Here is a 14,698-nt window from a genome sequence, read left to right as displayed (position 1 = left end):
CTAGGAAATGATTCCAAACCCATTTTATGTACCTATTAGAAATCTGATACAAAACAACAGAAAAAATAGAATGAAAGTGTTTATTGCAGCATAAATTCATTTATGAACATAGGTATAAGCATTATAAATAAAATACTAACAAAATGAATGCAGCAATGCATTAAAATATATCATGAACAAAGTTAGTTTATTCTCAAAATCAAGAAGGGTTTAACATTGGAAAATCTATTAATGTGATTCAACACAAGAACAGAAAAATGTAATTGTCTCAATAGATACAAAAGAAGCATATAATAAAACCCAGTATCTGTGATAATAAAAGCTCTTTATCAACTTGGAAAAAAGGGAAACTTACTTAACTCTACCAAAACCTCACAGCAAACACTATATACTCAGTGATGAGAAATTGGAAGCATTTCTTTTGAAGTTAGAATACAGAAACCTGTTCTCACTGCTGCTATTCCACCCCATCCTGGAGGTCTTAGCAAGCACCATAAAGAAAACATAAAACACAGGCAGAAGGATTGGAAATTTTTTTAAAGTTGCTGTTTATTAAAAAAAAGTGTGTTTTTCTACATAGAAAACATAGGCTAATCTACAGACTAATGCATCTTTTTAAAAAGGTCAGCAAGATTGCTTATACAATATCAGTATACAACAGCAAGAACTAATTACAAGGCTATTTTTTAAATCCTGTTCTACAAGATACTTAGAAATAAGTCTAATAAAAGATGGTATAAGACCTTTATAGAGAAAATTATAAAACCTTATTGAAGGACTCCGACGAAGGTCTAAATAAACAGACATATTCCAAAGTTCAACAAGCAAAGAATCAATGTCATGAAGATATCAGCTTTCCCTTAATTAACATATAAATTAAATTAAATTCCAATCAAAATTACAGGAGGGATGTTTGAGGAATTTGAATAGTAGATTTGAAAATTCTTGCAGAAAAGTAAAGAACTAAGAATAGTCAAGATAATTTTGAAAAATGAGAATATCTCCTACACAATGCCAAGAGTTACCATAAATCCATGGAAGTTCACACCACGTGGAGGTGCTCCCTTAGTATGTGAATAGAGACAAGGATGGTGTTACCGATCAGTGGGAGAAGAGCACTGTAATGAATGGGGCTGAGACAATCAGCTGACTGTATGGGCCATGATCAGTACTCTGCCCACACTGTGGCCAAAGGTTAATTCCAGATAAATAGATACAATGCTGGGTAATGAAAAATGTCCTAAACAAGACCAAAAAAGTACAAAAATTACTTTAACTGCAATACTGTTTTTGAATTCTATAAACAGATGGCTTTATTAAAATTAATGACATATCAAAAGCTGGGAGAAGATATTTGTAAAGCATATAACTAAAGAATTTGCATCTAGAGTATAAAAGAACTAAAAATCAATTTAAAAAACCCTTACAATTTATTTAAAATAGGGAGAGGATTTGAACAGAAGAAATCTAAATAGCCCAATACATACAGAAGATACTTAAGATACTAAAACTCATTAGTAATTCTAGAAATGCAAATTAAGCAAAATATTAGGTGCTATTTAACAACCAACTTGACTTACCAATGTTTTAAAATATCTTATTTTCTAGCATTAGCAAAGATTAGGAACTTTCCTCTACTATTGATATATGAGTGTAAATTACAGTTGACCCTTAAACAACACAGTTTTGAACAGCACAAACACTTATATGTAGATTTTCTCAAATTTTTCAAATTAAAATTTTTTAGTTCTCAAATATTGGAAGATTTGGGGGAGATTTGCAACCACTTGAAAAAAATATTTTCTTCTCTAGCTTGGTTTATTATAATACAGTGTATAATACATATAACATACAAAATATGTGTTTCTGATTGTGTTATGGAAAAGTTTCTGGTCAACAGTAAGCTGTCAGTAGTTACACTTTGGGGCAGTCAAAAGTTATACATGGATTTTGACTGCACAGGGGGTCAGCACCCCAACCCCTGTGTTGTTCAAGGGTCAAATGTACTGTACTTTAGAAGACAAATGGGCAATGCATATGAAGTTAAAAAGATGTTCACAATTGATGATGTGGCAATGTCACTGCTCAATTTCACACCTGCACAAAAACATGTGAGCACCGTTGTCTGAGAAAGTGAAAGAAGGAAAACAACCTAAATGACCACAGAAAGAAGGATGGGTGTACCATGACACCCCTAGGAGGGCCAGGTGAGTTGTTAGAGCTGCTGTGTATTCTGATTGGTCAGGGCCAGTGAATGACTAGCTGTTACATATTCTGAATATCACCTCTGAGTTAAACTGTAACTTATTCACCCAATGGAATGTTATTCTATACTTTGAATGAATGAAGTAGTTCTACATGCCTTCATATGCATAAGTCTCAAAAACAGAATGTTAAATGAAAAGCCAAGTTGTAGAAAGATATCATTCATGCTAAGAAAATACACACAACTACTCTTGTTTGAGGAGGCATAATTACATAGTAAATATATTAAAAATGTGGATGCTATCAACATATATTAAACAGAGACTAACTTTAGATGGTGGATATCCCTGGGGATGAAACCAGGAATGGGATGGGGGAGAAATTCTTAGAGGGCTTCTACTCTATCAGTGATATTTTGTTATTTTACAAAAGGCCCAAAGCAAACATGTGTGGTGGAACTATAGCTGTCTATTTACTTTTTTAACATGTATGTATATCTGTAATATTTTATAATTATTATTTTAAGAGGTTAAAGTAGTTTAAGAGAGTGTATTACCAAAATATTTAAAGCTTTCACTATATGGAATCAAATCAATGGACTTCAGTTACAGTTTCCTTAAATAATTAAACATGAAAAATTCATGTTTGTAAAAAAGACCAATTTAGGGATTTACTAATCACATTAAAAATGTATTCATTATGTAATTCACAAAACATAACATTTTATGATGCGATGAAAATTATTCAATTTATAATAATGTGATTTGCATTTTATTTTTCTAAAATATCCCTATTTTATAAATCAAAGCATACCTGTTAATTCATCTTCCCTGTGCATCTTACAGAGAGATTTGTCTGAAGATAATTTTAGATACAAATTAAAGTTGCTAGTTTGGAAAGGTATTTTTTTTCTAAGAGAGGAAAACCTCATAAAATTGTCATAAACAATGGGATATTCATACTCTTCTCCCAAATTCACATCCTAATTTATTCTTCAGTCATCTTGGGACAACAACATAGTTTGCTGCTTTTCACAGAAGTTAACTAAAAAGTAAACTCATAATTTACATACCGAGAAGCATTGATGTCTGGGTACCAGTGTTTCTCAAAGTCTGGATGGCTTCTCTCCTTCTTGTCTTCATTTTTATCCTCCTCTTGCAGTTTCCTCTGAGCCTCTTCCTTGTCTTTGGTGCGTTTGAGGCAGTAAGCTTTCTCCTGCTCTTTGATTTGTTGTTCAATTACTGGAAAATTCTGCAATGCCTGAATCCTTTCTGAACGCTCTATTTCTCTACCATCCAACCACTTGGATAAAAAACAACCAACATTATGCAATTATTCAAAAGTCACAATTTGAATCAGGCAGAGCGGGAGGGAGAAGGAGCCCAGGACAGTTTGATTGGAATATTTTAAACTTGGAAATAATAAAAATACACCTCAGTGATATGGAATTAAAAGCAAAGTTATTAATGGGAAATATCAGAAACTTTGATTTAATAATTATTTATTTCATATAATTAACACATTTTATAAGGTATCTTTACTGGTAATAATAAGTAGGTCTTGGAGGGAGCCAAGATGACAGCGTGAGTAGAGCAGCGGAAATCTCCTCCCAAAACCACATATATCTAAGAAAAAATAACAAAGACAACACTTCCTAGAATAAAGACCAGAGGACACAGGACACCATCCAGACCACATGCACACCTACGAGAACCCAGTGCCTCGTAAAGAGGGTAAGATACAAGCCCCGGCCCAGCGGGGCCCGAGCGCCCATCCCCCCAGCTCCCGGCAGGAGAAGAGCAGGCAGAGCGGGAGGGAGACGGAGCCCAGGACTGCCGAACACCCAGCCCCAGCCATCCGGGCCAGAGTGCAGACACAGTGCGTGCCCAGGGGGCCCTGGATGCTAGGGAAACAGGGCAGCAGGAACAGTGAGCAGGCACCGGAGGCCTGGTGCTGGAGGACATAAGAAAAGCGAGCGGCCAATTTTTTTTTTTTTTTTTTTTGCTGTTTTGTTTTGGTGAGCGCTTTTTGGAAGTCTTAAAGGGATAGGGACCCCAATACTAGGGAAACAGGGCAGCAAGACCGGTGAGCAGATGCCTGAGGCTGGCACCGGAGAATCAAGAAAAACAAGCGGCCATTATTTATTTAATTATTTATTTAGTTAAATTTACTTATTTTATTTATTTATTTTTTTTTTTGTGGTCGTTGTTTTGTTTTGGCGGGTGCTTTTTGGAAGTCTTAAAGGGGCAGGGTGGGACACTTAACCCAGAGGTAGGGAATCCGGGGATCTCTGGGCACCCTAATCCCCTGGGGTGCAGGGAGCAGGGAGGCCCCTTACGGAGATAAATAGCCTCCCAGCAGCTCCTGCTCCAACGCGACTCCACCACTTTGGAGCAGCTGCCCGAGCCAGGCCACGCCCACAGCAACAGCGGAGATTAACTCCATAGCAGCCGGGCAGGAAGCAGAAACCCTGTCTGCGCGCAGCTGCGCAGCACAAGCCACTAGAGGCCGCTGTTCTCCCAGGAGAGGAGGGCCACGAACCAACAAGAAGGGAAGTCCTTCCAGCCGTCACTCGTCCCAGCTCTGCAAACTATTCCTATCACCATGAAAAGGCAAAGCTACAGGCAGACAAAGATCACAGAGACAACACCAGAGAAGGAGACAGACCTAACCAGTCTCCCTGACAAAGAATTCAAAATAAGAATCATAAACATGCTAACAGAGATGCAGAGAAATACGCAAGAAAAATGGGATGAAGTCCGGAAAGAGATCACAGATGCCAGAAAGGAGATCGCAGAAATGAAACAAACTCTGAAAGGGTTTATAAGCAGAATGGATAAGATGCAAGAGGCCATTGATGGAATAGAAACCAGAGAACAGGAACGCATAGAAGCTGACACAGAGAGAGATAAAAGGATCACCAGGAATGAAACAATATTAAGAGAACTGTGTGACCAATCCAAAAGGAACAATATCCGTATTATAGGGGTACCAGAAGAAGAAGAGAGAGGAAAAGGGATGGAAAGTATCTTGGAAGAAATAAATGCTGAAAACTTCCCCAAACTGGGGGAGGAAATAATCGAACAGACCACGGAAATACACAGAACACCCAACAGAAAGGACCCAAGGAGGACAACACCAAGACACATAATAATTAAAATGGCAAAGATCAAGGACAAGGAAAGAGTTTTAAAGGCAGCTAGAGAGAAAAAGGTCACCTATAAAGGAAAACCCATCAGGCTAACATCAGACTTCTCAACAGAAACCCTACAGGCCAGAAGAGAATGGCATGATATATTTAATGCAATGAAACAGAAGGGCCTTGAACCAAGGATACTGTATCCAGCACGACTATCATTTAAATATGACGGCGGGATTAAAGAATTCCCAGACAAGCAAAAGCTGAGGGAATTTGCTTCCCACAAACCACCTCTACAGGACATCTTACAGGGACTGCTCTAGATGGGAGCACTCCTAAAAAGAGCACAGAACAAAACACCCAACATATGAAGAAAGGAGGAGGAGGAATAAGAAGGGAGAGAGGAAAAGAATCTCCAGACAGTGTATATAACAGCTCAATAAGCGAGCTAAGTTAGGCAGTAAGATACTAAAGAGGCTAACCTTGAACCTTTGGTAACCATGAATTTAAAGCCTGCAATGGCAATAAATACATATCTTTCAATAGTCACCCTAAATGTAAATGGACTGAATGCACCAATCAAAAGACACAGAGTAATAGAATGGATAAAAAAGCAAGACACATCCATATGCTGCTTACAAGAAACTCACCTCAAACCCAAAGACATGCACAGACTAAAAGTCAAGGGATGGAAAAACATATTTCAGGCAAACAACAGTGAGAAGAAAGCAGGGGTTGCAGTACTAATATCAGACAAAATAGACTTCAAAACAAAGAAAGTAACAAGAGATAAAGAAGGACACTACATAATGATAAAGGGCTCAGTCCAACAAGAGGATATAACCATTCTAAATATATATGCACCCAACACAGGAGCACCAGCATATGTGAAACAAATACTAACAGAACTAAAGGGGGAAATAGACTGCAATGCATTCATTCTAGAGACTTCAACACACCACTCACCCCAAAGGATAGATCCACTGGGCAGAAAATAAGTAAGGACACGGAAGCACTGAACAACACAGTAGAGCAGATGGACCTAATAGACATCTATAGAACTCTACATCCAAAAGCAGCAGGATACACATTCTTCTCAAGTGCACATGGAACATTCTCCAGAATAGACCAAATACTAGGCCACAAAAAGAGCCTCAGTAAATTCCAAAAGATTGAAATCCTACCAACCAACTTTTCAGACCACAAAGGCATAAAACTAGAAATAAACTGTACAAAGAAAGCAAAAAGGCTCACAAACACATGGAGGCTTAACAACACGCTCCTAAATAATCAATGGATCAATGACCAAATCAAAATGGAGATCCAGCAATACATGGAAACAAATGACAACAACACTAAGCCCCAACTTCTGTGGGACACAGCAAAAGCAGTCTTAAGAGGAAAGTATATAGCAATCCAAGCATATTTAAAAAAGGAAGATAAATCCCAAATGAATGGTCTAATGTCACAATTATCGAAATCGGAAAAAGAAGAACAAATGAGGCCTAAGGTCAGCAGAAGGAGGGACATAATAAAGATCAGAGAAGAAATACATAAAATTGAGAAGAATAAAACAACAGCAAAAATCAATGAAACCAAGAGCTGGTTCTTCGAGAAAATAAACAAAATAGATAAGCCTCTAGCCAGACTTATTAAGAAGAAAAGAGAGTCAACACAAATCAACAGTATCAGAATCGAGAAAGGAAAAATCATGACGGACCCCACAGAGATACAAAGAATTATTAGAGAATACTATGAAAACCTATATGCTAACAAGCTGGGAAACCTAGGAGAAATGGACAACTTCCTAGAAAAATACAACCTTCCAAGACTGATCCAGAAACAAACAGAAAATCTAAACAGACCAATTACCAGCAAAGAAATTGAAACGGTAATCAAAAAACTACCAAAGAACAAAACCCCCTGGCCAGATGGATTTACCTCGGAATTTTATCAGACATACAGGGAAGACATAATACCCATTCTCCTTAAAGTTTTCCAAAAAATAGAGGAGGAGGGGATACTCCCAAACTCATTCTATGAAGCTAACATCACCCTAATACCAAAACCAGGCAAAGACCCCACCAAAAAAGAAAACTACAGACCAATATCCCTGATGAACATAGATGCAAAAATACTCAACAAAATATTAGCAAACCGAATTCAAAAATACGTCAAAAGGATCATACACCATGACCAAGTGGGATTCATCCCAGGGATGCAAGGATGGCACAACATTCGAAAGTCCATCAACATCATCCACCACATCAACAGAAAGAAAGACAAAAACCACAAGATCATCTCCATAGATGCTGAAAAAGCATTTGACAAAGTTCAACGTCCATTCATGATAAAAACTCTCAGCAAAATGGGAATAGAGCAAGTACCTCAACATAATACAGGCCATCTATGATAAACCCACAGCCAACATTATATTGAACAGCGAGAAGCTGAAAGCATTTTCTCTGAGATCGGGAACTAGACAGGATTGCCCACTCTACCCACTGTTATTTAACATAGTACTGAAGGTCCTAGCCACGGCAATCAGACAAAACAAAGAAATACAAGGAATCCAGATTGGTAAAGAAGAAGTTAGACTGTCACTATTTGCAGATGACATGATAATGTACATAAAAAAAACCTAAAGACTCAACCCCAAAACTACTAGAACTGATATCGGAATACAGCAAAGTTGCAGGATACAAAATCAACACACAGAAATCTGTGGCTTTCCTATACACTAAGAATGAACCAACAGAAAGAGAAATCAGGAAAACAACTCCATTCACAATTGCATCAAAAAAAAAATACCTAGGAATAAACCTAACCAAAGAAGTGAAAGACTTATACTCTGAAAACTACAAGTCACTCTTAAGAGAAATTAAAGGGGACACTAACAGATGGAAACTCATCCCATGCTCGTGGCTAGGAAGAATTAATATCGTCAAAATGGCCATCCTGCCCAAAGCAATATACAGATTTGATGCAAACCCTATGAAACTACCAGCAACATTCTTCAATGAACTGGAACAAATAATTCAAAAATACATATGGAAACACCAAAGACCCCGAATAGCCAAAGCAATCCTGAGAAAGAAGAATAAAGTAGGGGGGATCTCACTCCCCAACTTCAAGCTCTACTATAAAGCCATAGTAATCAAGATAATTTGGTACTGGCACAAGAGCAGAGCCACAGACCAATGGAACAGACTAGAGAATCCAGACATTAACCCAGACATATATGGTCAATTAATATTTGATAAAGGAGCCATGGACATACAATGGCGAAATGACAGTCTCTTCAACAGGTGGTGCTGGCAAAACTGGACAGCTACATGTAGGAGAATGAAACTGGACCATTGTCTAACCCCATATACAAAAGTAAACTCAAAATGGATCAAAGACCTGAATGTAAGCCATGAAACCATTAAACTCTTGGAAGAAAACATAGGCACAAACCTCTTAGACATAAACATGAGTGACCTCTTCTTGAACATATCTCCCCGGGCAAGGAAAACAACAGCAAAAATGAGTAAGTGGGACTATATTAAGCTGAAAAGCTTCTGTACAGCAAAAGACACCATCAATAGAACAAAAAGGAACCCTACAGTATGGGAGAATATAGTTGAAAATGACACATCCGATAAAGGCTTGACGTCCAGAATATATAAAGAGCTCACCCAACTCAACAAACAGAAAACAAATAACCCAATTAAAAAATGGGCAGAGGAACTGAAGAGACAGTTCTCCAAAAAAGAAATACAGATGGCCAGCAGACACATGAAAAGATGCTCCACATCGCTAATTATCAGAGAAATACAAATTAAAACTACAATGAGGTATCACCTCACACCAGTAAGGATGGCTGCCATCCAAAAGACAAACAACAACAAATGTTGGCGAGGCTGTGGAGAAAGGGGAACCCTCCTACACTGCTGGTGGGAATGTAAATTAGTTCAACCATTGTGGAAAGAAGTATGGAGGTACATCAAAATGCTCAAAACAGACTTACCATTTGACCCAGGAATTGCACTCCTAGGAATTTACCCTAAGAATGCAGCAATCAACTTTGAGAAAGACCAATGCACCCCTATGTATATCGCAGCACTATTTACAATAGCCAAGAATTGGAAGCAACCTAAATGTCCATCGATAGATGAATGGATAAAGAAGATGTGGTACATATACACAATGGAATACTACTCAGCCATAAGAAAAGGGCAAATCCAACCATTTGCAGCAACATGGATGGAGCTGGAGGGTATTATGCTCAGTGAAACAAGCCAAGTGGAGAAAGAGAAATACCAATGATTTCACTCATCTGTGGAATATAAGAACAAAGGAAAAACTGAAGGAACAAAACAGCAGCAGAATCACAGAACTCAAGAATGGACTAACAGGTGCCAAAGGGAAAGGGACTGGGGAGGATGGGTGGGTAGGGAGGGATAAGGGGGGTGAAGAAGAAGGGGGGCATTAAGATTAGCATGCATTGGGGGTGGGAGAAAGGGGAGGGCTGTACAACACAGAGAAGACAAGTAGTGATTCTACAACATTTTGCTATGCTGATGGACAGTGACTGTAAAGGGGTTTATAGGGGGGACCTGGTATAGGGGAGAGCCTAGTAAACAAAGTATTCATCATGTAAGTGTAGATTAATGATCAAAAAAAAAAAAAAGCAGTTCCTGTGTGGTGACCTCCAATGAGTTCTACACAATGATATAAAGGGCATATAAAAGTGTAGGCAAAGGGCCTGTTTGTGTTTATACAGAGGATCAAAGCCTAATTTGGCTACCCCGAAAATCAACTAAGATACAATATGAAAAAGAACTTCCAACATCAGCACTCTCTGGAAGACTCATGCCAGAAGATGATCATCAAAAAAACCCCAACAAAGATCCACACACTGCTACAGCTGTAGATGCACTCATCCCACCAGTTCCTGGACTTGCCATGGGAATGAAGAAGGAGATATCTAAGCTGGCCTGTGCATACAGTAAAACAACAAATTTGACTGGATCTATACTGTTGGAACTCAACCAAGAATTAGGAGAAGTGCAAACTGTAGCGCTCCAAAATCTTACAACTACAGACTATTTACTGTTAAAAGAACATATGGCATGTGAACAGTCCCCAGGAATGGGTTGTTTTAATTTGTCTGATTTCTCTCAGACTGTTCAAGTTCAGTTAGACAATATCCACCATATCATAGATAAGTTTTCACAAATGCCTAAGGTGCCTAACTGGTTTTCTTGGTTTCACTGCAGAGGGCTGGTAATTACAGGTATGCTTTCGTTATGTAACTATACTCCTATTATGTTAATGTGTGTGCGCAATTTAAGTAGTAGCTTAAAACCTATACATGCTGAAGTTACTCTACAAGAAGATATGTCAAAGAAATAATCAATCTTCCCATGCTTTTTTCTGCCTGCTACTTCTATAGCCTTTCTTCCTCCTTCCTAATTACAACCCTTAAATAGAATTCGTGCCTCATATCAAATTTACCGAGTATCATAATTCTTCCAAGTAGTAAAGATACCTCAAGACAAATGCTGGGCATAGAAGCCACAGGGCATAAATATGCAAAGAAGTAAAAGCTAACCTTTTCAAACAATAAGGCTTCTCTCTCACTTACCAACTTAACATTTCCCTGTATGGCTCCGGAAGATGACTGGTTAGCCAGAGACAGGTAAGATTCCTCAAGGGAGGAACAACCTAAGACAGGCACAGTCGCAGGGGGACCATCAGGTGAGAAATAGGGGATCAACAGAGGTGAGGCTTAGAACCTCACCCCCCCGTTCTGAGAGAAATCTTCTGCATCCGTGGATGTTTTATTGCCCTTGTCTAGCTTGGATTAACACATAGTCTACAGGCACACACCTGATCATCTACATTTGCTCTCTTACAACACTAAACTATGTTTTCTACCTTTATCTTGTATCTACCTACCACTTCAGCATTTTATTAAAAATAATAATAATAAAGAGAGAAATGTGGTATCCACATATAAATCAAGTATAAAAACCAAATGAGTATTCATATTTGAACTGACTGTTTATAGTTCATAATGCATGAGCAAAACCGAAAGCTTCTGTGATGACTCCCCTTGTACTGTTCACCATGTAACTTATTCACTATGTAAGAATTTGTTCTCCATGTAAGAACTTGTTTGTTATGCCTCAGAAGATTGGAGACTGATGAAAATTAGGCTTGGGGTGGATCAATGATTGTGCATTGAGCATTGACTCCCCTATACAGAATTTTATTGTCGTTAACAACCATTTGATCAATAAATATGAGAGATGCCCTCACAAAAAAAAAAAAAAAAAAAAAGGACAGACTTCCAATGGTAAAATAAATAAGTAACCGGGATGTAATGTAAAGCATAAGGAATATAGTCAAAATATGGTAACAACTTGGTATGGTGATAGCTGGTACCTAGAATTATCATGTATATAAATGTTGAAACACTGTGTTGTACACCTGAAACTAATGTAATACTGTGTGTCAACTACCCTTCAATAAAAAATAATTATCTACAAAAAAAAAATAATAATAATAATAATAATAAGTAGGTCTTCCGTTGAAACCAATTATTAATGACAAGCTCTCAAAATATATTAATTTTATAACTGCTCCCTATATAAAGAATTTCAATGCCTCAAATCAAATCATAGCTCCAAACTGTAACAATGACACTTCCCAAATGCTCTCCACAAAAATGGGCCTTATATATTACTCAAAATTGAGCTCTACTACCAACCAACCCATGTTCTACCCTTAACAAGATGCCCAGAGTATACTATTAATTGTTATGGTCACTGTTTATAATTGGTATTTTTATAGTGATTTTCCAAATTGAAATACTAAAAAGCACTAATTAAAATCTAAGGTTCAAATCTACCAGTTTAAAGACGCCTGTCTATTTACCCAGCCTCTTTCCACAAAAAGAAGTTAAGGTTGTTTAGAAAGATGCAGTCAGCAGAATAATGGTCCCCTAAGAACATCCCCATTCTAATCTGCCCAGAATGTCACCTTCCATGGCAAAAGAGATTCTGCAGATGTGATTAAGGATTTTACCATAATAGGATTATCTTGGATTATCTGGGTGGGCTCAGTGTTATCACAAGGGTCCTTATAGGGGAAAGAAGGCAGAAGTGTCAGGGTCAAAGCTAGGGAGATTTGAAGACACTTCATTGCTGCCTCTGAAGATGGAGGGAGAGGCTATGAACTAAAAAATGCAGGCACCCCCTAGAAGCTGAAAAATTCAGAGAAACAAATTTTCCCCTGAAGCAGCAGGAGGAACACAGCCTGCCAATCCCTTAGTTTTGATTTTAGACTTCTGACATCCAGAATTAGAAGAGCATAAATGTATGTTGTTTTAAGACACAAAATTTATGGTAATTCATTACTCTAGCAACAGGAAACTAATGCAAAAGGAAACACACAGAGATTGAGCAAAATATCAATTAAAAGAATTATCAGGATCTGTACAAAACATCTACTTAAATCCTTTCATTTGTACCATTCCTTCAAATAAAGAAATTTTGTACCCTCTCCCCTCAAATTATCAGGGACAGTAAAATTATAAACCAAAATTATAAAGTTGATATTTGGAAAAAATTATTGAATCTATGTTTTGGTCATAAGGACCACTGTAGATGGGCCACGTGAGTCAGGCACCCATCTGAGGCTCTCACAAACTTCTAGCCTGAACACCAACTGCCGCAGTGACAGGGACTCGGCTGTGTTGGCCGCACGTCCTTCCTGAGAAACGGCTCACAGCAGTGGTGTTCTGGTTCTCACCAGCTCATTTTCTAGGAAGTCATTGTACAATGATCAGCTTGGGTTATGTTCAAGCTAATTTATCATTTATTCTAAATACATAGTATAGAATCAGTTACCTGAGTCACTCATTCTCTTAAACAAGAAAGTTTATAGTAGAAGCAATGTGTTCCATTAATCCAGCAATCTCTACTACACAGCACACAGCAGTGTAAAAACAAATGTTCTCTGAGAATTGAAGAAAATGACTCTCACAAAGCCAGTGCATTCATGAATTCTCTTTGCAGAAGCACGGGTCCATGGGCTGGTCAGCAACTCTTGAAATTGCATGAAAATTAACATTACTACTTTAATATGCTCAGGTGTGATTTCTCTAGAAACCATGTTTTTTCCTTGGCTCTAAAAATACTAGATTAGGGGAGAGAGAGCATAAGAGATTAACAGAGAGAGTGGAGGTTCTCAAATGAGATCCCTGGACCAGCAGCATCAGTGTCACTGGGGAGCTTGTTAAAAATGCTAAATTGGGTGTATCAGACCTACTGAATCAGAAACTCTGGGGTGGGTCGCAGCAGATGTCATCCACATATTCCAATGCATACCAAAGTTTGAGAACCACTAACACAGAGAATAGCTAAGAGAAAACAATGATAAGAAAACAATAATTTTAGAAGCACAGTAGTTTAAGACTATATAATACAAAAGGTAGCCACTTCAAAAACTCAAAGCTTCTGGTTTGCTATTAGTAATAATGAATGCTCTACATGATGATTTAAATTCATCAAGAAATAGTTCAATTAAGCTCTGTGTGTTCTGAATGAGAAAGGAGAAGAATATGTAATTTATTTTTCAAAGATTTATTAAAGCCATTAAAACAATTTTACAGGTTCAGAAAGACAAATAATTTTCTGGAATATTTCATTTTGTAACAACACATTCCCTGGCAATGCTGTGAATAAACCAGGAATTACTGAAGTTGTTTGTGTTCATTTTTCTGAGATTTTGGCACTATTAAAATGAGCATACCTTTAACTGCGGAAGGGTGGCCACCACGAACTGCCGGTAGCCATCAAAGTCAGCACACGGGTTGCCTATGAGGAACAGCTCCTTTAGGTGGACGTTGTGCTGGAGGGTTTCAATGCTGCTCAGCTCGCCAATGAAATTGACGGTCAAGTCAAGTTTTGTCAGCTCTTCACATCCTTTTGAGAGAAATGAAAAGAGAAATAGAAAACAGAGCAAAAGAAAATCACACTGGTAATAAAATGTGTGTTCTGGCACATAATAGAAGCAACAGCTGCAATATTTTAACTCTGCTGATTAATTGCATTGCTTACCGCTCCATCAGTGGCTACATATCCCAGATTTCCATCCTTGACCTGATATTCCCTCTCCTCTTAGTCCTCTTTATGACAAGTCATGATCACTGGTTTAAGTAACTCCAGATTCTGATGATTCCCAAACAATAACCCCAGACCTGATCATCTAGCTGAATATCACACTTCTACTTTCAAATGGCTACAAGATATATCACCTTCCACATGTCCAAAACTGAATTCTTCATATCTTCTCTCACTC

General features: G+C 37.9%; 1 protein-coding gene across 1 annotated transcript in view; it reads right to left on the bottom strand.

Moving 5' to 3' along the window:
* DNAAF11 (dynein axonemal assembly factor 11) overlaps positions 1-14,698 on the bottom strand; it is a 108,650-nt gene that overhangs the window by 55,363 nt on the left and 38,589 nt on the right. Inside the window, exons 4-5 of the mRNA XM_036890566.2 lie at positions 14,150-14,322; positions 3,278-3,507 (exon numbers count right to left, since the gene is read on the bottom strand). Coding sequence (XP_036746461.2) covers positions 3,278-3,507; positions 14,150-14,322 — 403 coding nt within the window. The remainder of the gene's footprint in view (positions 1-3,277; positions 3,508-14,149; positions 14,323-14,698) is intronic.

This window comes from Manis pentadactyla, chromosome 3 (genome assembly GCF_030020395.1).
Source record: "Manis pentadactyla isolate mManPen7 chromosome 3, mManPen7.hap1, whole genome shotgun sequence".
Taxonomy (NCBI): Eukaryota; Metazoa; Chordata; class Mammalia; order Pholidota; family Manidae; genus Manis; species Manis pentadactyla.
This window is presented reverse-complemented; position numbering and strand designations above follow the sequence as displayed.